Genomic DNA, 22,651 nt, shown 5'->3' with positions numbered 1-22,651 from the left:
ATTGCATGTTGTTATCCTTCGTAATATTGTGGAACTTGACCTTCAATGTATCCTGAGTGATATTGTGGAACTTGACCTTGATAAGCTAGGTAAGCACATAAGCATAGCTTTACAGCGCAGACGCTGCGGTCGGGCTTGGGCCGGTCTCGGGCCGGTCTCGTCCACGTTCACAACATTGCAAAGCGGGTATGTGTCACAGAAGTTGGGCCCTTCTACTGACCTCCGTTCTACCAGTAATGATGAAGCTTTCTATAACTATACCCTATTCGGTATGTGCCAAGCACTTATAAGATCATAGTTATGTATAGCACAGTATAGCAAAGGGCTGAGAAAGGGAAGTGGTGGGAGGAGGAAGGAAGAACAGGTAAAGACTAGCAGATCATTTTGGCGAATATAACCCTTTGCGTTTGTGCGACTTGAGTGGCATTAAAAAAAGCTAGGTTAATATCTCAAGCATGCCTACACTTGATCATGCTTTGAAAAACTACGTTCTTTAATGCCGAAATTTTCTAACTTTGCACAATTTTGTTAAGACTTCCCCTTATCTCCACTGGTTATTAATATTTACCGTAGTAGAGATGAGTCGTTTTTTTTTCTTTTACCATCCGAGAGGTTCTCGCATTTCTCGTTAGCACCGTTTGGTTTACCGATTAGGCACATACGTTCAAGTAATTGAAAACTAGTTAAACCACGTGCCGACGTCTCTTTGTACTGTGTTAGGCTTTGTTCTTGCTATTGGATCACGCCTAGGCATGCCATAATATCCATCTCAAAGCGCGAATACGCCTGTGGGCCTACTAATCGCTTGTTTTCAATGGATAAATAACGCACGAGTTTGATACTCTTAATCTTAAGCTTAGTTGCCGATAAATTGAGTGTAATCAGTTTGCTGCAATAGCGCAACATCAATGCATTCAAAGACTAGAGAAGACTTGTATTTACTATGCAACACATTCGAAAAAGCCCCCCCCCCCCTTTACCTCTCTAGAAAGAAAAAGGTGTTCAGGCCACCTGAAAACATACAGGCAGCGTGGATGGTCAATTCATCATCGTCATCCACACTGCCTCAAACACGAACCATTAATTCTGAGCGTATCTCATTCTGTCTATTTTCAGGCCACATATTCCAAGAATGCCTTATGCAAAGCTTTGTACAGCCGCCTATTCACGTGGTTAGTAAGCCGGATAAATGATAGCATACGGGTAAGTGGCGGCTTTTCATGTTACCTGTCATCGTCTGGAGGGCACACCAAAGATCTCGCTTCTTCATTCGTTCACCAGGCGAAGCGCCTCGGAAAAAGAAAATGTCTCGGAATCCTGGACATTTACGGATTTGAAGTTCTAGAGGTAACATCTGCCTTCGCATCTCTGGTTGAAGTCGTGTTTTAGTTTCTTTCCTCCACCGTTAAGTTGCATCGCACGTTCTGCGAGTTTTCCTGTGAACAATTTCTGTTTTGTGTCCGTCTCCTAAATATACAGCCGAATCTTGATATAGCGTACACAGATGTAACGCAAGTTTTAAACATAACGAAGCAAACGTATTATAGTGCACAGCTGTGCACTTATGAGGCAACACACTATGAATTGCCAAAGAAACAGCACGGCATAATGTGAAACGTTTCTCGCCAGTAGCGTATAACAAACTTCTATAACAAACACTTAAAATATTAAAGGTATTCTCGCGCGAAATTCAACCTCGTTTTAACGATGTTCGAGCACGTTAAAGAACTCCAGGTGGTCGAAATTTCCGGAGCCCTCCACTACGGCGTCTCTCATAATCATATGGTGGTTTTGGGACGTTAAACTTTACATATCAAATCAATTTAACGATGTTCGACTGTACTTCGATTTCTGTATTTTTTGTGCGGCCTATTTTGCATGTGTTACTCGTCTACCACTTGCCTTGCGTGTATCATGTTCTTTGTACTATTCGCATATAGAAGCTGACGCACCAAACAACATCTCCAGCAGAGATGTGTAGTTTTCGTTAGTGACTATTTTTCTCCCCCCCTCTCTCTCTTTCTCTAATACGCAGAAAAACTGCTTTGAACAGTTCGTTATAAATTATTGCAACGAGAAGATTGAGCAACTCTTCATTGTGCTTACGCTCAAACAAGAACAGGAAGAGTACGTACGTGAGGTAGGTGAGATTTTGATGCCTCGTCCCGACTCTTTGCCATGCATTCATACTGTTGCTTGGCGCCACAACGAACTAATGCATCACTTAATTCGTTCCAGGGTATTCAATGGGAGCACATAGACTACTTTAATAATGCAATAATCTGTGACCTCATTGAAAAGGTACGTCAGCTACAACTACATCGCAGCCAATTTTGGTAACTTGTAATACGGCGTTTATTTTTTGTTTCTTTTTTTTCTTAAGATTAGACCATTCTCCCGTATATTGATGAAAAAGGTATTATTAGACAATAACCTGACTCATATTAGTACAATTACTTAAAAACAGTGACGATATGACCACAACGTTTATATACGTGGAATAGCGCAAAAACGAGTAACTCTTCGTTGCTGTGGCGCCGCCAGCATCTCACTGTATAACATTCGAACAAATACTGTTTTTGGTATCGCCTGCGAGCGATGTTGCAGCTTTAAGACTGAAGAAATGTTGTGACTGCATTTCATTTTAATAGACTTGCACGCAAAAGTGTGCAAGGTGCCAGTGACCCGTTCATTTTCTTTGGTTAGGAAGGGCTGCTGCTAATTTACAAAAAGTTCCCCGAAAAGAAAAACTGGACAACTGCTTTCAATTTTGGCACCTCAAGTGCGTCACTCTTTATTTTTGGCAGACTGTGATGCACCAGAAGTTTTTACTTCCGTATCTTAAGTTTTCCGCCTCCCATCAAACGCTAGTGGTGTCACTGACCCGTTCTTCCTCCACACAAAAGGAGGCCGCTAGTGCATTGATAGTTCGACCACGGACTCTGGTTTCCACGGGGGATACGTTTGAGTCTTTCGGCTCAAACGCATCAAACGAGGATTGACCGAAAGTAGCGAGCTTCCGGTCATAAAAATTACGCCATAATGTACGAGAGTGGTATCTAGATGCATAGTCTTAAAAAAAGGGGAGAAAACTTGACAAAATGCTTGCAACCACACATCGAAAGTTATCAACGGCAGTTTTTTTTTCAAGAGTGACTTTTCGTTCTCCAGAATAACCACGGCATCCTGGCGATGCTGGATGAAGAGTGCCTTCGACCGGGGCCCGCCACTGACGAGAGCTTTCTGTACAAGCTGACCAAGGTGTGCCAAGACAGCCCTTACTTCGAGAGCAAGGGATGCAAAAACCTCACGGGTGCCGCCGCCGACGTCCCGTTGCCGTCACAGTGCTTCCGTCTTAGGCATTACGCCGGTGCTGTGAGTTGCTTTGTCTTACAATGTCTGCCTGTATATATATATATATATATATATATATATATATATATATATATATATATATATATATATATATATATATATATATATATATATATATATATATATATATATATATATGTGTGTGTGTGTGTGTGTGTGTGTGTGTCCGTCCGTCCGTCCGTCCGAAAAGCAATATCACTTGCACTATTCTTGTTTTTCCGTTCTAGGTTACCTATTCTGTTGTTGGTTTTATTGATAAAAACAATGATCATCTCTACCGTGACCTGTCTCAAGCCATGTACAGTTGCGATCATCCCCTGATGAAGGTTCTGTTTCCTGAAGGTAAGCTTAATTGCCGCAGCCACAGATATTTCTTTCATCGTTCTCTTGACCTCGGATAGCATTGAACGACGAACGCTGACCTACGTTCATGGTTACTGAATTTACTCGCATACTACGACCATTAGTTAGGATTTGATAATTCTAGCTTAGCTGCCTAAAAAACGTCTAATATCGACTAGCTCCATTTGAATGCACGCGTGTCAATGAAATATCTAACATCTTTAATTGTCTAAATGTGATGCCTCAGTAAACCTAAAGACCTTCACAGTATAATATCGTGCTTTTACAACGGAAAGCTTGTTAATGTAGTTTTTGCCTCCCCCCTTTCCTTTATCTTGTCGATGTGACTCATCTGCATTCGACGTCATTCTGCATTTGCCTTCGCGCTCGCAGGGAACCCGAAGCGCACGACGCTGAAGCGTCCAACAACGACTGCCACACAGTTCAAGATTTCCATTGGAGCACTTGTGAAAAATTTGCAAGCGAAAACGCCAAACTACGTACGCTGCATCAAGGCAAGTGTGCACGCGATTTCGCTCGCCAAATTCACCGCTCCGGTTTAGCGGCTGTTGCATCGCTGTGCTGCGCGTGATGGGGTGGGATCGATATCCGGCCACGGCAGCCGCACCTAGATAGCGGCGATATGTAAAAATGCCCGTGTGTTTAGATTTGGTTGCACGTTCCGGAACACATAGTGGCAAGAAAAATAAGAGAGAGAATTAAATTGGTGAAAGGCAGGGAGGTTAACCAGAAATTGGAGCATCCGGTTTGCTACCCTGCACTAAGGGAAGGGAGAACAGGGAATGAAAGATGGGAAAGAAAGCGAAGAGTGAAATTGGCCAAAAAATAAAGTGCGCTTCATAAACATATCGGTGTTTTGACGCGTACCACCTGGTGTTCAAATAGTTTGTCGTTCTGAGAAATTTTCTCTTAGAGGTGGGGGAATAATAGCGATATATTTTTATAACCTTTGTTTAAAGCACGCTTTCAGTTATCAGTACGTATAAAAACGCATTTTGTTGCAGTTGGCTCTAATTCTCGAATATCTGTTGCAGCCAAATGAACTCAAGCAGCCGATGATCTTCGAGATGGCACTGGTTCAGCATCAAGTCCGGTATCTCGGGTAACGTTTAATTTCCTATACTCCCGTGGTGTGTCCAATTATTGCGTTTAGTTTTATGACGTGATAACGACATCAAAGAGCAGTGAACTTGAATTCGCTCTGATTCTATTCTAGATAGAGCAGAGAAATTTTAGCGGATTAATATGCTCTTGCGTTCTTCTTAGGAAGTTGTGAGCAGTTTACGTCAAAGCTTTCCCCTTGTAACCTAACAACATTTCGTTCGGTCTTTCGCTCCGACCACATCGAGAAAGGGTCGACAGTGGCACCATTAACGAGTTCTTAGACGCAGCTAAAACCAACAGTCTATGAGGACATGTACGATGTTGTCATCAATATGACAATTTATCCGGCGTTATCTTGCGTGGCAGAACAAAAAAAAAAGAGTGAGAGATATGGAAAGATAATAAATAAGGCGATGCTAAAGGCTGCGAGCTTACCTGAATAATATAAATGCTGTTTTCCGTCCCTCAGTGTTGTTTTGGTGATGGGAGTCACTCCTGTTGTCAACTGACTACCGTCTCCAGCCAAAAGTGATTTAATCGGCTAAAACGGTCGTGGTAAGCTTTGGGCCACGGCCATTCGAAACACCGGGTAGGTGAATTGAGCACCCTCGTTGAGCCCTTAATAAAGTTGTTTTTTCTCTCTTTCTTCCTTCCCGCACTGTGGAAAGTGTGAGAAAATACAGAAAAGTTAAAAGGAAAGTTAGAAAAAAAGCGGAAAGGGAGAGACAGAAAGAGAGCGAGTAGCTAAAAATTCAAGATTGTAAAAAAAAAAAGATTCGGTGTGCCATAGTTGTAGAAAGAGACAGCTTCATCCCAAAAAGCTTAATCAGAGTGCGTCTTCGCACTCTGATCGCATATTTTGGAACTCGAGAAGTGCTCTTTCTGAAGGGAGGCTGGTCATCGATGCATGATAACACTGGTGAGAAGAAATGCTAATGGTATTTGTTGGCAGTGCAACGACTTAAGACCTATGCTCAATTTGAAGTGTGCAAGAAAAATCTCCCAGCGTGGCACTTTTCATGGTGTAAGATATGGTGTGTGGCGTGAGATACAGTATATATTTTACACCATGGCGCTTTCTAAGCTCCCCCATCTTGTTTAACAGGCGTTTTTTTTTTGTTTGTTTGCCCCCACGCGCAGACTGTTGGAGAACCTGAGGGTGCGTCGCGCGGGGTTCGCCTTCAGGCAGGACTACGTGGCATTTCTGGAGCGCTACAAGCTGCTCAGCGTTCACACCTGGCCTCAGTGGACGGGCCTGCCCATCGACGGAGTCACGCTCCTGCTCCGAGATCTGCCAATCCACCCGTCCGAGTACGTCTTCGGCCGGACCAAGATATTCATCAAGAGCCACCGTACGGTGTGTATATACAGCTGCGATCATTTTCGTTGTAGCGAGAGAGAAACGAAAAGAAGCCAAGAGAAAAGACTTGGAGGTTAATCATGGTGGCCTGCTCTAGAAAGGAGAGACCGGGTACTAATAATTAGTGACAACAAAGAGACAGAGAGAAAGTTAGCTAATAAATGTACTAAGTGGACCCATAAAGTGCTTTGACCTTAAAACATGCCCAAGTATGCAGATCCTGTAAGAGTGTGCTAGAAAATCAAGATAGCCAATTTCGATTTATTAAATAAACAATAAAATTTGACCATTTTATCCATAACATTCTTGTTGTAAGATAGATAGAAATTTGCTGCAGTATGCACGAGGCCTATGTCATTCAAAAGTCCCGAAACTTTGTTTTCACAACACTGTGCAAAGGGCGGACTTGCGACTTTCGCATGATTGGCAGGTATACAAAATATTGAAGTTGAATTGTCTCGCATTGCAGAAAAATGTGCGAGAAGTTACCCACAATGGTTCACTGACAATTTAAACGATGCGCTGCTAGATATGGTGACGTGTGCTCGAGGCATGGTAATTACGGTCTCATTTCAATGCGTGCAAAATGCACAGACAACGATACACTTATTTAGGTCACGTTAACAAACTGCAGTATTCCGAGCTTATGTAGATCCGTCTACTATGGAGCATATCTTCGTATTGTCACGTACCATCCACTGATACTTTCATATTGTCACGCAACATCTCCGAACATAAACAGTTCATGGAAGGAAGCTTTCAGCAATAAGCAATGGGGTGTGCTACACTATACGCTTTTCTTATACAACTAAATATTACAACGTATCCTAACTAAATATATCTCAACTAATCAAACTATGGGAGCGTGTTCATTAACGTGTGCATTAGGGAAGCCCTGGCGAGAAGATGAAGAAGATAGAGACCGCCGAAGCTAGAATCTTGAGCTGACGTGGATTTATCGGGATACGTCCGACGTGCCGAGGGGCCATCCGAGAGATTTGCGAGTAAGAACGACGCAGCAGACAGTGTGATGAACATAAGGTTCGGAGCGCAGATAATCCTCGCTGGAATTAAAGGCACCGCCCGTGATATCCGAGGCTGTCTGCGGCTTCCTTGTCCCTTCAAGTAGGCTGCTACAAGAAAAGGCGCCTTGCTTTTGGGCCTGATATGTTGCGCCAATAAGACTGTGTCATCGGCAGGTACGGCCTTGGTGTATCACGTGCTGTAGACAGTGCTCAGCTTTGTCTGAAATAGATGAACTAATGGTACGTATCATGTTTCCCTTCTGTGGAGCCAGCAGGTTTATTAGTAGCAGAATGAGGGCAGCCATCCGAAGACGGTCAAAGCTAAGCCGCTGAGGTTGTTTTCAACGTGAAAATAAAAATTATATGGATGTCAAAGTTTACTTCTATTTAATTTTTTTTGTAAAAAAATATGTGAGCTGCGAATACAAGCTATCTGAGCCACTAATCACCCACCTAAGTTTCCACCCGCCATGGCAGCTTAGCAGATAAGGTATCAGGCAGCTCAGTTCGAGGGCATGGGTTCGAATCTCGGCCATGGTGAATAAATTCCGATGAGGAGAATTGCGAAAGCACCCGTGCACGTAAATTTATTTGTACTTTAAGAAATCTCAAGTGGTCCTAACTATTTCATAGCCTCCCACTATGGCGTCCCTCGTGATCATATTCTGGTTTTGACAAGTAAAACATCGAAAGTTATAATCCAAGTTTCAATCCTTTTTCTTTTCTCTAAGGCAGCCTAGGCCGTAATGGAGTTCAGGTTGCTGCTCATTTCGTGAATAGCCACATTTCATTTTTGTTGTCACTGCGTTTGTCATTGCGCTACAGTTCTGGTTCAAAACTTGCATAACGACGTATTTTATTAAAGACAATTTGTCGGCGGCCTGGGGCTAAGTGCTCCTATTTCGCGTCTGGAAACTATTGTGCAGAAGCTATCTATTTCACGTGTTTGCTCCGATACCGATTCACTTCCAGAACAACCACTGTGCTTAAGCTACTATTCGCGAAAACATCCAATTGCACTAGTCTTCTTCTTTGTGAAGATTGCAACGGGTGTTTTCGTTTTCTGTGCTATTCGAGCGCAACTAATACTTAACGAACTCAAATTTAAATTGCGAACTCAGGTAAGGAATGTATTTGTTTGGCTATATAACTCACAATAACTACTCAATTTCTCAGCATGACATTGATAGTAATAATAATAATTATATTAGATGCAATTCTCAGTAGTATGAAATAATTCTTGCGTCGCGTTTTTTTTTTTCATCCCGCCTGATGTTATATAAGCTACCTTTACGTGGCACAGTTTCGTGTCTTCCAAACCTCAACAGCAACCACGCATTACAGAAAAGCTGACGCTCGGGCCACTTTTTGTGTTTCTGGACACCGCCGGTGCCGTGAACTGGAGTGTAATCGTAGGCAGTCAAGTTTATTGCTGATCTTAGACCCGCCGGACAAATCTATCGGTGCGACACGCAAGCATCTCGCCTGCGAAAGCGGAGTTTGACGTCGCCGCATAGCTGTGGTTGCTAGCCACACCTAGGCGCATCACTGCTGCCTAAAGGCGAACATATGCGGTAACTTTGGTGCGCCCGGATCCTTGGCGCCATCTCGCGAACGTAGGCCGCACGCCGTGGCCCTTTAGGCGCATAATATTCATGGTATGGAAAAATCGCGAACTGCTAACGACTCTTGGCGCCACCTCGCGAACGTGGACTGTGCTATTGTCACCTTCCTTCGATTGTCGAGAGGTGGCGCGAGCACTGCTTGAAGTGGTAATGGTGGTTCACGGGAGACGGGGGCTCTCCGTAGTAGTGCCACGGAACGCGAGGCTCTAGACAGTGCGAAATAAAAAGTGTAAACTCGATACGCGTTTTTGCGAAGGAGAACCTCTCGATCGGGATGGTTTACTCGCCACCACGGGTTGCTTCGTCCGTCTGCGCCATGGTGAGTGCTTGCTTTGGGGGTGGCGCTTTTTGTAAACTACCGCAACATGCGCGTCCATCACCCGCAAGACATTTCTTCAGTCTCTTTTTTCTTATGCCTTTCTCTTGGCACAATACTTGTTGCTAGGAGCTTAGGCAAGACCAAACCCGATTTCTATATATCAAGTAGAATAAAGACAATGCTGGTGTATTTTTCGTCAAATCGCATCAATATCTTTTTTGTCACTTGTCGGTCGATTCCACTTAACTAAATAAGCTCACATATGCTAGTAATACACGGGATTGCTACGCATATGTTTGCGAGTGGAGTGGGAAGCGAATAAGAGGCGTAACCTAAATTGACTATAGAATATTTTGTTAGGAAGCTAACCTTTATGGGAACCAAAACTGAAATTTTGGGTACTATCTATTCGGCTACCTGTCTTTGAATATCAGGTTTAATTAGACGACCAACTGGAACCTCAACAGTTCCGCATCCGACTCGCTCAGCAGGTGTACATCCTTAAAAGTAATCAATCGTTTGCTGTGTGGCGACCATTGCGAACTTGTTATTTGCGTCTGCAATAGCGTTAACCCATCTCTGAATACCTATCGGACACCTTTTATGCATTGCCACGCAAGCCTCTTGCTACAATTAAAATAGTTGAAGCTCGTAAGCTTACTACATTGGACATCGACCTATTGTGACACCAATATGCACATTCAGATAAAGCGGTGCTCATCGTAACTTCTTTCCTTCTATTTATCTTTTCACCTTGTTCTCAATCGGCAGGGTAGCAAACCGGAAACACGTCCGTTGATGTCTTGGGCTTTTCTTTTCTTCGCCTCTCTACCTGCAAACAAAATCTCAGAACTACAGCAGTGCCTGTAGAGCGTGCTTTGCCACACTAATGCTCGTACTGAAAAAAAGCCAAGTTTACAGGGTGATGTGCTTTCCTGGAGATCTGGCATTATCGTGTGTACTTCTCAAAATACCTTTTGCGTTTTATAGAACTTGATAATGTATAGAAAGTAAAAGTTCCTCAATGTTCATAAACAACTGTAATTCGCAAAGAAATCTGAAAGAGGAGAGTAGAAAACTTATAATCACGGGTGTGTTTCTCGCGTTTATAAAAATGCCTAATTGGTACTTTTCGAGTTGTATAAAGCATTTAATTGGCCGCCGTACTACCTGTAAGAAGCGCAAACCAATGTTTACTAATCGTGTTATTTTGTTACACATGTATTGCCGTATAACTTCACGAGTTTACTCGTTGTTCACGTTCACCACCCGGCGAACTTTCCAGAACAACACATGTTCGTGTTTGCAGGTTTGCGAACTGGAGGAATTTCGGCGCGAACGGTTGAGCGAACTGGCCGTCCTCATCCAGAAGACCTGGAGAGGATACGTCATGAGGGAGAGGTTTCTGCGCATGCGCGAAAGTCAAGTTATTCTTTCAAGCAACTACAAGTGCTGGAAGGTGAGTCCTTGAGTGTTACTGTATCTCCAGGCACGCTGAAGCACGGCGCTGTGTTCGTGGCACGACGGTCTGATGCTTAATTCTGTAACAGAACAAAAGGCGCGCACACAGAAGCACAAGACCTTGCGCTTTGTTCTCGTGTTTCGTACGCTTTACGTTATTTCTGATTTTTTGTTTTTTGTTTTGTTTCCTCTCTGTCGATAGGCTCGTCGTGAGTTCTTGCGTAAGCGGCAAGCGGCGACCACCATTGCTGCCTATTATAGAGGATGGAAGGTTGTATGCTGATAACAATAGTTTCCCCTTGTTCGCTTTATGTCGTATCACTTTTGTTGTTTCGTGTGCACTTGCTGTCTAATGGAGCAATCATTTTCACACTTGCAAAAAAAACACGCAGAAACTGGCGCTTCGGTTTGTTTAACTTTGCTACTACTATCAAAGGTTTTCTGTGCGATTTCCTTAAATCACGTAATGCCTTATTACGTAGTTTCGTGGTTTACTCTTTCTGCAACTGTTCTACCAGTGAACTTAGTCAAATGAAGTACTTGTCTACCTGATCTTATCAGATCTTGCGGTTAGTTAGTTGGCACTGAAAACGCATAAGCAATGCTGCTTAAGAGCTTTCCAAATTAAATTTATCTTTACTTTTCGTTTAATTCGCAGTATAATATGTAAAGTGCACATACGTTTTCACAAAACTTTGAATGAAGTTGTGTGAGCACAAGATATAGAAAAATCTAGCTGAACTGTAAAGTTAAATGCATTCGTTGTAACCTACAGCTTGGTGCAGTGTTCGTGAGCCTTTCTGCAGAAATTTGTGCATGATTACTGTCTTGCTTTGTAGCCACACGTGATCATATAGTTTGTGTTCGTTTTCAAATTTCTCAAGTTATTTCGACACCTGTTTTGTTCTAGGCGAGGCAAGAGTTCGAGCGCCGGAAAAATCTCGTGGTAATTTCTGAATTTTTTGTTCCTTTTTCTGTGTCGATTTCATTTGGTTTGCGGTATTTTATTTCTTTGTGCTTGCGTTATAAAGTATTAATTTTCTTTGTTGTGTGTTTCTAATAGTGCTCTTCGTTTATTACCACTACTTTCCTTCAGGATACTTTTTGAAATATTACAATTTTTGAAAACGTTTAGCACACGAAAGTCGCGCCACGAAGGGACGTGCTCTGTGCCCGTGTTTGGTTTGGTGTTATGAAGAAATACAAAAAACAGCTTCTGACTCAAACTTGACGTGGATGCCGTGGAATCATTGAGAGAAAAGCGTGGCTACAAAAATTGAAATTCCCACATCCTTGACTTAACAGTACTTTTTGTTCAAAATGCGAAACTCTTCGCCTGATACGTCACGCGACATTACAACGCGCAGCACAAAGCTGGTTACGTTTTGCTTGCGCGGAGCAAGACATTTTTACATTGGCGCTTCTGTAAAGATTTTTTTCCAGCAATGTAAAAACTAAGAAGATGCAGAATAGCGTATTTTTTTTCTTGTGAGGTTTTGCATCATTTGATGGCTATTAATGTACTTTCTTCTCATCATTTTAAAACTATCGAAGTACTCTGTACGCCTAATAAACAGCTATTTTTATACTAAATGACTGAAAGCAGGAAACTTCAAGTTTTCTAAGCTGTGAATTTGAAGTAAACGAATGAAGAGGCGTACTACTTATATTGATTATGTATTATGAAGTTTATCTAGCTTACGAAAAGGGCCGTCATACTGATAGTTCTGAAGTGACTAACAGATGGTTGATCAGAACCTTCCCGCACTTCTCGCGATGTTTTAAATTGTCAACATGAATTATTACCATTATGTCTTACTATGACAACGTTAGATGATTGCTCAAAGCTTATTGATCTTCATTCTAGACTCTATTTAATGGAAATTTTGACACATTTACTTTTGTGAAATGTATTTCAGAGTGTTGATAGGCTTTTTTTGTGTGTGATTGGTTGTTTTTGTCAATTCTCTGCGTTTCTAAAACGCGCACTGGTTGGTATCTTGCGATCACTGCACTAACCCACTCACCCAAACAACATAAACTTGATTTTGGGCAATTTGACGCGGTATAAGGTGCTTGTAGTTAGTGCTTCTTTTCGTAAAAGCTGCATGACCAACCTATTCGAAGCAACCATGATGAGCGTTCACTTAATTGCAATATTTTCTTAACTATAATGTTGACTTAGCTTTCTCGACGCTTACACGAGATAGAACACGGTATTTCCTGGCTACACGCCTACCTTCGAGATGGCTTCGTCCTGCAGCGTATCGACAATGGCAATTTTAATGAGGAGGACACCTAATCAGCTGTGTAGTTCGAGGTTGTGGCAATTGCTACACGACACTGTATTGTTTCGTGGGACAGCAGTATATTGCGCTCACTAAGCGGCACCACACGTAGACACATACACTAAACAATCACTTTTTCTACCGCACATTTTCGGCACATTCATTACACATAACTTTTCATTTAATCTTTGCTAGGCTACCAATGGCTACGTAATGCGCAAGTTTCAAGGTGCACCATGCGAAGCCTCTCTCTTCACACCTGATCACCTGCTCCTCGCGCTGTGCTTTGCGTTGCTGCTCGGGCTTTTTTTGTTTGTTTTCCGGTGCACGTGTCTTGCTTCGAAGCACACTGCACTCTCGACGGCTGCACACAAACGTACGATGACGTATCTTTCATACCTCGCGGAACGCAGTAGCCGCTGTAGCTCGCACCTGCTTGCTGCAGCTGTTTTGCACGAGTCGAGTAAGTTGCAACGGGACTGCGAGGAAAGCGGGGCGTAACTAGCGGGGTTGCATGCTTCCGTTGTTGCTTGGTTTTGTGCGCGTGACTGGCGTGTCAGTGTGCATCGCCGTGAATCAGCAGTGAGGTGGGGTTCTGTTCTGTGTGTATGTGTGTGCATGATGGACGTTTGAAGACGAGGGAGGAGTTCCACGGCGTCAGGCAGGCGAGGAAGCGGGAGTGTGCGGCGCGTGTCCTGGGCAGGTCCTACCGCCTCTATAAGGTGAGCGGCTCCGAAAGAAAACAAAACCGCCACCTGCGCGACTGTGAAACCTAGCTGTAGAGTCTGCTTTTTCCAATAGTGATGTCCTCCAACAGACATGGCGGCTGGACCCGGCATGCTGCCTTGCATGGCCACTCGCTCGCAACTGGCCGACTAAGTCGAGATGATTATTGCTTGCCTGCCTTCGCCCTTATGCTTTCTGTAACAATTGTTTGAAAAGCGAAGAAAGTTTTTTTTCTATTCTTTAGTGGTTTTCAGCATGGAGTAAAGCGGTATCTTGCGAGAGTTGTTAAATGAGTGTTCTCGGAAACATAACTCGTGGGCTACTTGATCACTGGTAGGCGAGAAAATGCCAGCAAAGTGTTTGTAGCTACGTGCAACGCTAGTTATGACGTCCTAGTGCCTTTACTTCGGTAAAGATGTCCAAAGTTCTCGCTTGATATTTTGAAAGAGCGAAGTAGGGCGTACCGGTTAGCCTTGCTGGCGCCAGTACTGGCGACCTCTCACTCAGACTACCCATGCATACACATAGAAACTGCAGCCAGTACGAACTCATTATTCTGCGTAATCCTCAGTGAGTACTCGTACTAATTCAAACTCTATAGATACTCGCAGACTACAAGATTGTTAAATCGCATTTACACAAACCTTTGATAAAAAAAAACACCGAGCAGAAACATTGTTCTAGCGGTTGTCACTTACTTGTAGACACACCTCCGCGTGACAACACCTGGAAAGAATAATCGATGTATAGCTGTAACAATTATGCAAGTCGCTTATAATGAAGTAACTTTGCTTTCTATATTTACGCCTTGTTCCCCCTCACTGTGTTTAGTCTCTTACTGCCGGAATAATTCCTCATATAAACTAAGACACAACCGTAAAATTGCATCGGATGTATGCGTTTCACACTGTAGAATCAGCGTGTTTTAATAGCAGAGGTCTAACACAAAAAGTTACATCCATTTTTTAGCAGTTCGTTCATATGTAAACAAAAACGTTAACAAACTATCCTGAGTTGTTTGTTATGTTTTATTATACCTAAGCATAATAACTATGCATAACGAGGGAACGAAAATAACCATATTCGGACATTTTGTTTATTCGCTAGAGAACAGGCCATGCAAGTCTTATAACTCCACGCTACGTGAAGGCGACATCGTGTTCTCCTATTGTTTTCAGTCTCATAGTTTTGCTCTCACAGCATGCCCTAACACGCTCCACATCTTACAGTACTTCGTCGAGAGCGAAATGAGCGTCTATATTTGGTTAATACAGAAAGAAATAGAGCGAGAGATAGATAGAGAACTGGATAGAAAGGAAGGGGAAGCAAGTGAAAATGAAGAAAGATAAAAATAAAGAAGGAGGAGCAAAGTTAGAAAGAGAAATGAACGAATTGAAATAAGCTGAGAAAAAATACGTAGAAGAAACAGGCAGAAGAGGATAGAAGCAATGCGTAGGCGAGCAAAAGAATGAGAAAGTGTGCAAAGTTTATCGAAACAGCAAGAGTCAAGACTTCGAAGGTGCCTATTAGCTTCGCAGTTTCTTTAGCATTGCATCCGCATGGTACAAGCTGTGCTAGTTTTTTTTTTTTTCACCTTGTACATATTCGGACTCATAGAGTAACTCAAGTTGAGACGTGTGTAATTTAGGTGCAACAGCCTTCCAAGCAGAAAAAAAATGAAATGAACTTATTGTCTGCTGAAATCAGGAATTGAATTAAAGACGATGTGCAGCTTAATAATGACGCCGGCGCAGGTGTCAGACGCTTTTGCACAGTTCCTTCAAATTATCTGATTGTTGGTATTGCAGACGTCATTTTCAATATCACGAACCTGAAAACAACATATTCATGGTGATCGCTGTAATAAGGCGAGTTCATTTTGGGCAGCAACTTTGGCATATAAATGAATCGGTGTAATGGCTTGCCGCAGTTTTGAAGAATTTGCTTCACTCTTTTCCGGTCGCTAATCGCAAGCTGTGGTAAATATTCCCGTCAGTCAAATGTTAAATTACTTCTTTCTTTTTTTTTGCATGACTGTTTGCATGCGTTACATCCTGTGTGAAGGCTATTTTTTTCCAATTTCAGGGTTTGTTTTTAAATTGGTTTTTCCTCCACTGGCCCCGAAAATTCATGAATATGCTGATAAACTTAACACCGCTTTCAAAACGTTAAGTACCCGTGCTTTCACTATGTAAAAAATATTTACAAAACGAAACTGCAAATTGTGCAATTTTTTTTATTACAGGTCAACAAAATGCATAGATATTGCAATAAACAACTTCAGATGACGTCTGTTTACGCAGTGGTTTCCCCAAGCTCCCATTTGACATCAATCAGGCAATGTGCTGCGTAATATTTGAAGTATGTGTTTTATTTTTTCTCGGGAGAGGACGGGAGGGGGGGCAGTGAAGCGACACATTGTGCTAAGGATTTTGGGGGTCTAAGTCATTGAAGCTAAGGCAAACGAAACTGTCAGGAGGTTGTTTACAGCGCATGCGCACGTTTCACGTGCGAGGCTCATCGACCGAGCTCTCATTGGTCGCTCCCCCTTGGTGATGTTGTTCGTCCCAATTGGCGATCGCAGCGCCGGCGGTACCTGCTGTGGCTGGCGCGCAACTTGCCATCGGACTCGCCGGCGGACCGCTCGTGGCCCCCGGCGCCTCGGTTCCTGTTGCAGACCAGCCACCTGCTGAGGAAGTTGCATCACAAATGGAGGGTACGCTACGCACGAACGTATTGGCCGTTCTTTAAGAAGGCACCCACATCTGTAGTCACGCACCGGCTTCTTTGGCATCACTTTACAATAACAATTGATACAAGACAAGAACACAAGCAGATACATAACTTCCACAGTTCAAAAAAGCTTTAAAAAAACTAGTGCTTCGAAGTGGTTCACAATATGAAAACGTATTTCTCTACATTCTTGCTGACCAGTAAGTAATTTCTTTCTCTCTCTCTCTCTCTCTTTTTCAAGTGGGTTGGCACGGTGAATCTATCAGGAGAGAATCACTGGCCTGCTTTCTTTCTATAAAATTGTGGTGTTTTTACTTACTTAAATGAGTAACACCAAGAGAAAGTGTTCTAGATACAAGGCGTCGGAATTTCCTATGAATTTGTATGATGTGTGATCAAAGTTAAATAATCATTAGGAGATGTACATAACCATGCAGAGTACTACAGCTAGGAGTTTTCGACACCCTGTAAAATTAGGGTACGCACGAAGAGTTACACTAGGATACGTTACTTGGTCGGGAAGTGGTGCAAAATACTACAGTTGTTTGTTTTCATTTGTGCACTTTCGGCTATCGTATGGCAGATATTTATACTAAACGTCAAATTATGTAGCAGTACAATAAAGTTGATAACTGGGCTGGTTGGTGATCAATCATTTTGCCGTACGGTAAAGTAGCGGAGTTTTTAACATGGACAAGAGGGATAAGGACACGAGTCATGTCCTTCTTATCGCCCTTGTCTGTGTTAAAAAGTGAGCAACTTAACCTTACAGCAATATGCAGTAGCAGCAGTCCGATATCCAGTCAGACACCTAATACTATTACGCTAAGTTTACGCTTGGCTAAAGTGAATAAATACAACGCAAGAAAATAGCGTGAAATCAGCAAAAGACAAAAAAGACAACTTCACGAAATTTTACTGTCTTGCCGAGTCATATACTAGCAAATAATTGCCATGCTACAATACTCAAGTGTAATCGGGTAGTGTGTTGTCTGGCACCGAAAGCATGGCTCTTTTTGCGATGATGGCCAGCAGTGCCGGAGCACACCGTACTACGGTTCGTGTGGGGAAAACTCGTCGGTTTCTGTCATCTATTTCTCACATCGCGTCAGCGAATTTTAATGTGCGCATGGAAGACTCAGTATTTGCGAAAACCTAATGCATAAAAGTTTGTGCAGACCATTAGAAATTCAGGAGTTCACTGACACGAGCTATATATATTATTCTGAGTACATTGCGGAGTATTTCTGGTTACGTTTTTGTACTTTGACGTCCCTTTGACGAGTAAAACGTATAAAGAAGCACAGCAGTATTCGTCATTGAGCGTTATGATTTTTTTAAACATTTCGACCACTTACTTTCCTGGCTCATACACGTAAGTGGTGGTTGTGGAACTCACCCGATGATAGCGTTATCCTTCAAGGCATCCTAGTTTGTTTCATCAGGTGACTTCAAGCTAGTATGATAGCTAGGCATATTGAAGAAATAAATAGCGTTGTGTTCTTTATGCTTTTGAAATCAAAACAGTCCCTGTTCTGCTATTGAAATTGTGCAAGCTCAGACCACGCAGAAGCAGCATTATTTATCTCACTAATGCATCCATGTGCGTTGGGTGTGTTTTAAGCTCGAATATACTTTTATTTTCATTCGCTTAAAGTGACTAATTTACTCAAAAAGTGCAGAAAGGTCTGAGATGCAAATTTATATTACGTGCGCTGGGCACACCGTTCGATTGTGGCGCCCTGCTAGTCCTAAGTGGCTACTCAAGCAGTTTTTCTGCTTCCTCTCTGTTCTCAAAGATCAAAATGTTTCATTTACGTTTACGCATGTCCTGGAGAGCTCGTGTCTTGTGAACGCAATCATTACGTTGACTGTTGATGTCGTGCGTTATAAAGTACATAAAAGTTGGCGCGCTTCATTTCAGTGCACAAGGTACAAGCAGAAACTCGATCAAACTGCTCGAAATCGCATGCGCGAGAAAATGACTGCCAGCATCATCTTCAAAGACAACAAGGCCTCCTATCCGAAGAGGTAAGTGGTGCTGATGCGTTTTATTTCACACCCTTCCTTTTAAACTGCATGTCCTTCCAACTAACGTCATCGCATTTAATGCCGAATGCTACAAACTTCTATTCCACATGTATTCAAGGTGTTATCTTTGATTTGCGGGCATGAATAATAGACCAACTCCAAAAACTGAGACCATGTCAATGAAAAAAAAAAGAAACTCAATGCAATGCATTAGGCTCACATTTTGGCGTTCACATATCGCCGTTCATTATTGCCCTGAGTTGCCTTGAGCACTGCGATGAAAAGATATGAATCCTGGGTGTTGTTTTGGCGTCCTGCCACATTATATGAACACGAAGTCACGTCTGTCTGACATGCACTTTGCACGCTGTAGATAAAGTGTAATTGTGGCTGCTGTATTGGCTGGTTCGTGCATGTTACAGCCAAGGTTTTTACATCATTACATGCTGCCACGTGCATCAACGCATGTTACGACGTAAAACAGTAGCCTTCATTTACTTTTAGTGCATTCACCTACCGTTATTCGAAACAGCCATTTTGTAAAGGTAAGCATTGTTTCTACGTAGTTCAGGGCGATGATGGCCGCAGTAGCTCCGTAAATGTGATAAGCGAAATGTTCATTTAGATGGTATAATTCAGTGTTATGGTATACTTCAGTGTTAAACGGTGGTTCTATGAACAACCGCTCTTTAACGATTTATCATTACGAATATACTGTTCAATACTGGAACGTTTCGGGTCCCTGCTTATCTTGCACTTTGTGCAGAAGCATAGTCATTTTTTGTTACTCATTTCAGCGTGTCCCATCCGTTCCGGGGTGACTATGTACGGCTGCGCCAGAACGTGAAGTGGAAACGGCTATCGGACGAAACGGGGGACCAGTACATCGTCTTCGCGGACATCATCAGCAAGATAACCAGGTCTAGTGGCAAGGTGAGTTTCGTAGTGACCACACGGGTTGAAATAGGCTTGAACCTGACCACTTTACCGTCGTCATTTCACGTGAGCAGCATGCTTAGATAAGATCAACACGACTGAAAGGACACACGCATGCATGAACAAATGCTGGTATTCCTTCCCGTTTCGCGTAATTCAGCTACTAATGTATAGGTACTTCCTACAGTTGCTTGACAAATAATTTCTAATTGAGAAGCCACAATAAAAACCAGCACACAAAAAATATTTGACATTTCATCTGATGGTGTTACTACACAAATCCTTTCGACAGCTGCTTTTAAGGTTCATTCACATCTGCGGCTTACCCTGGTCGCGCGACAATTTACGATCGCTGACCGAAAAGCGACTTTGTTCGACCAACATTCACAAGTGCGGGTGACTGACAACCGTCGACACACAGAATCAAAGAATTCACGTCTGCTGGCATTGCTGTTGCCTCGTAAAAAATATAGGTCGACGCCCTGTTTCTGCGCACCTTATTGGTTCATATGTTTGCGACTGCTATATCAAGCTGCGAGTGATTCAGACAAAGCAGTCGCTTTGACGCCAAAGTGGCCATTTGTGACCAGTCGCCCCGTGACTACCTGGGTCACGTGGATGGTACTAGTCGTGAGCGTGAACGAGCCTCTAGATGATGCATATTGGTGTTTTCTTCTCGTTTACTCGCTCGTGAAATGTTACGGTGCATGACCCCCAAAATCGGGAGGCTACCTTTATCTGTTCTGCGCCCAGCCCAATCTCGGAAGCAAGCACTCCTCATCAAGATGTTACCTATGTCCTAATAGCTATGCACAACGTCACTTCCGCGATTAGTTCCGGCACTGTGCCACACACCACCAGAGCTAATCGCGGAGGCCACGTACGCAATACTTCAGTGCCACTGGTGTGTACAGCTATTATGCGCTAGACACCGACAAACATTCATACCTTTTCTTGACTTCTACGCAGTAAGGTTGCCTTCGTGTAAAATAGGTTGATGCTTTGATCTACTGCTATTTACAAGAGATCTTTGTTGACCCATTCAAGCTAAAGCCCGTTATCCATTCGTGCAGTGCGTGCAGACTCTGTTCGTGGTGAGCACCAATGCGATGCTGATCATGGACCAGCGGACCTTGCAGATAAAGTACCGCATTCCAGTGACCGACATATACAGGATATCGCTCAGTCCTTTCCTGGACGACATCGCCGTCTTTCATATACGCACGGTAATATTGCACGAACGAAGATTTTTATTTTGTTTCTTCATTCTTTCTAGCGCGTTTTTGTTGAAGTGTCCTTCGCGGCATAGAATGTAATCTATGACTAACATGTGTTTGTTCATATTACGTGTGAGCGTGTGATGCATTATAGCATTCCGGTAAAACTATTAGAGGCCACAATCAACAGAGTCTTGACAAACTCTTTTTTTTTCTATTTCTACACGAGTGGTCCAACGTAGAAAATGGATAAAATGTAGTTTTTTTTAATATTCACCAATCCCAATAACTCATGTGTAGATGAAGGTAGGGACAGCTAGAATTTCGGAAATTACGTGCCCACAAAACTATTATTGCCTAAAGGCTGAAATGTACTTACTCCTATCAGTAAATAATCGTCTAAGGCAATTAGTTTTTAACTGCGGCGTCTTAGGTTCAACGCAACATTCGATCATACATAGAGAACAAATCAGGGCAAAGATGTTCTGTAAATTATTTAAATTTCTTGGCGCCTGCCCCGAAAGTGAATTTGAAGTATTGCATTATAGTAATGCCCTTGAATACTGCAGTATATCGGGACACGAAAAAAGTGATACCACTTCTATCAAGACGTTTTTTTGTTTGTTTGAGCAGGATTTCTTTCAGTTTGTTTGCTGTCACAGGCAGACATTTTTTGGCCACTAACCTGTAGTGTTTTTTTTTGTAGAAAAAAAAAGAAAAACGAGTGTCCTAACTTCATAACTAATGAAAGCCAGCAGATACTGAATTTAAGGCAGCTATAGGAGATGTTAAAGGTACTTTTTAAGTGTATTGTAGTAACTGTAATTTCGATGTGAAGGTAGTTCTGAGAACTCGAAGACCACGTGCCACAGGGCGGAGACCGAAGCTGCAACCTTTGGATTACGCGTCTGATGCTCTCATCCACTGAGCTACGGTGACAATCATCCTCTCGTTCACTTATCGGGTATTTATGGGTGAGCAAGTATCGCCGTCATGGTTAGGAGTGGCGCTGTGTAACACTCCCAGGTTCGCAAGCACATAAATTTCTGATGAGGGGACGATCACCATCGTATCTCAATGGGTAAGAGCATCGGGTGCGTAATCCGAAGGTTTCAGGTACGGTCCTTGCCCGACTACAATACATATAAAACAGTAAAATTGACATCACCTACACCTTTCTTGGTTTCATTAAGGTGATGTTAAACAAAGAAATGGACTCTCAAAATTCACTCTACAATGTTACTCTATAACACGTGTCTAAACAAGTGACGTTCACGAATACAATGCAGGACTGTTTGACTAACCATTGTCTTTGTCGTTAACAGACTGAAGCGACAAGAAAGAAAGGGGATTTCATCTTCGAAACTGGCCACGTCATCGAGATCGTGACCAAGCTCTTTCTCGTCATTCAAAACGCCACCGGGAAAACGCCGGAAGTCAACTTCTCGACAGAGTAAGCGCTGCCAACCATACAGTTTTGCATTAGTACACCAGATGAGAATCTGTAGCTATAGCGTTCATGGAAGCCGCCGCGCAAACGCACCGGCCAGCGTGCGAGTGACGAATATTGCATGAATCTGCCTAAACCTTGTTCCTATACGGTTTCTGTGTGGCCCACAGCCGCCTTATTGCAAGACGAAGTTCAGCAAAAGTTCCAGCAGTTGCACTGCATCACCTTACTCTTTGTTTTAGGCTAATTCAAATCGGCTCACGAACCATTCGTACATCCGAAGCAAAAGCCAAAACAACCGTAAACAAAGCAACAAGTGCATTCGAAGCCGCAGGATGACGTCACATGCCGATGTCTTCGCATGACATTGTCCCTTGCTCAAGGTGTGACAGTTCCGGAGGCAGTGTTTTTGCACCGAGGGAAGGGGGGGGGGGGGTCAATACAATCGACTAAGAAGAAAAATAAGAAAGCTTTCGTCTATGAATCTCTCATGAATTCGTTTAATTAGACGAATTCATAAAGAAATCTGTGAGTTTTATTGCTTTGCAAACAAACAATAGTGAAATACGTAACGCCAGGATCTGGTCAGATTTCTAGTTGCTGCTGAGTTAGTCTTCTATCACGACCCCGCCGCGGTG

The 22,651-nt window shown here is 42.9% G+C and overlaps 1 protein-coding gene across 1 annotated transcript in view; it reads left to right on the top strand.

Moving 5' to 3' along the window:
• Positions 1–22,651, top strand: part of LOC119171401 (unconventional myosin-Ia-like) — a 138,888-nt gene that overhangs the window by 111,976 nt on the left and 4,261 nt on the right. Inside the window, exons 14-31 of the mRNA XM_075892812.1 lie at positions 1,117–1,203; positions 1,282–1,347; positions 2,036–2,140; positions 2,239–2,301; positions 3,172–3,375; positions 3,603–3,717; positions 4,111–4,232; positions 4,773–4,840; positions 5,983–6,199; positions 10,481–10,630; positions 10,835–10,903; positions 11,543–11,578; positions 13,556–13,642; positions 16,231–16,362; positions 18,304–18,410; positions 19,208–19,343; positions 20,420–20,572; positions 21,889–22,016. Coding sequence (XP_075748927.1) covers positions 1,117–1,203; positions 1,282–1,347; positions 2,036–2,140; positions 2,239–2,301; positions 3,172–3,375; positions 3,603–3,717; positions 4,111–4,232; positions 4,773–4,840; positions 5,983–6,199; positions 10,481–10,630; positions 10,835–10,903; positions 11,543–11,578; positions 13,556–13,642; positions 16,231–16,362; positions 18,304–18,410; positions 19,208–19,343; positions 20,420–20,572; positions 21,889–22,016 — 2,045 coding nt within the window. The remainder of the gene's footprint in view (positions 1–1,116; positions 1,204–1,281; positions 1,348–2,035; positions 2,141–2,238; positions 2,302–3,171; positions 3,376–3,602; positions 3,718–4,110; positions 4,233–4,772; positions 4,841–5,982; positions 6,200–10,480; positions 10,631–10,834; positions 10,904–11,542; positions 11,579–13,555; positions 13,643–16,230; positions 16,363–18,303; positions 18,411–19,207; positions 19,344–20,419; positions 20,573–21,888; positions 22,017–22,651) is intronic.

This window comes from Rhipicephalus microplus, chromosome 4 (genome assembly GCF_043290135.1).
Source record: "Rhipicephalus microplus isolate Deutch F79 chromosome 4, USDA_Rmic, whole genome shotgun sequence".
NCBI classification, from domain to species: domain Eukaryota; kingdom Metazoa; phylum Arthropoda; class Arachnida; order Ixodida; family Ixodidae; genus Rhipicephalus; species Rhipicephalus microplus.
The sequence above is the reverse complement of the archived record's forward strand: the minus strand, read 5'-3'. Positions and strand labels throughout refer to the sequence as shown.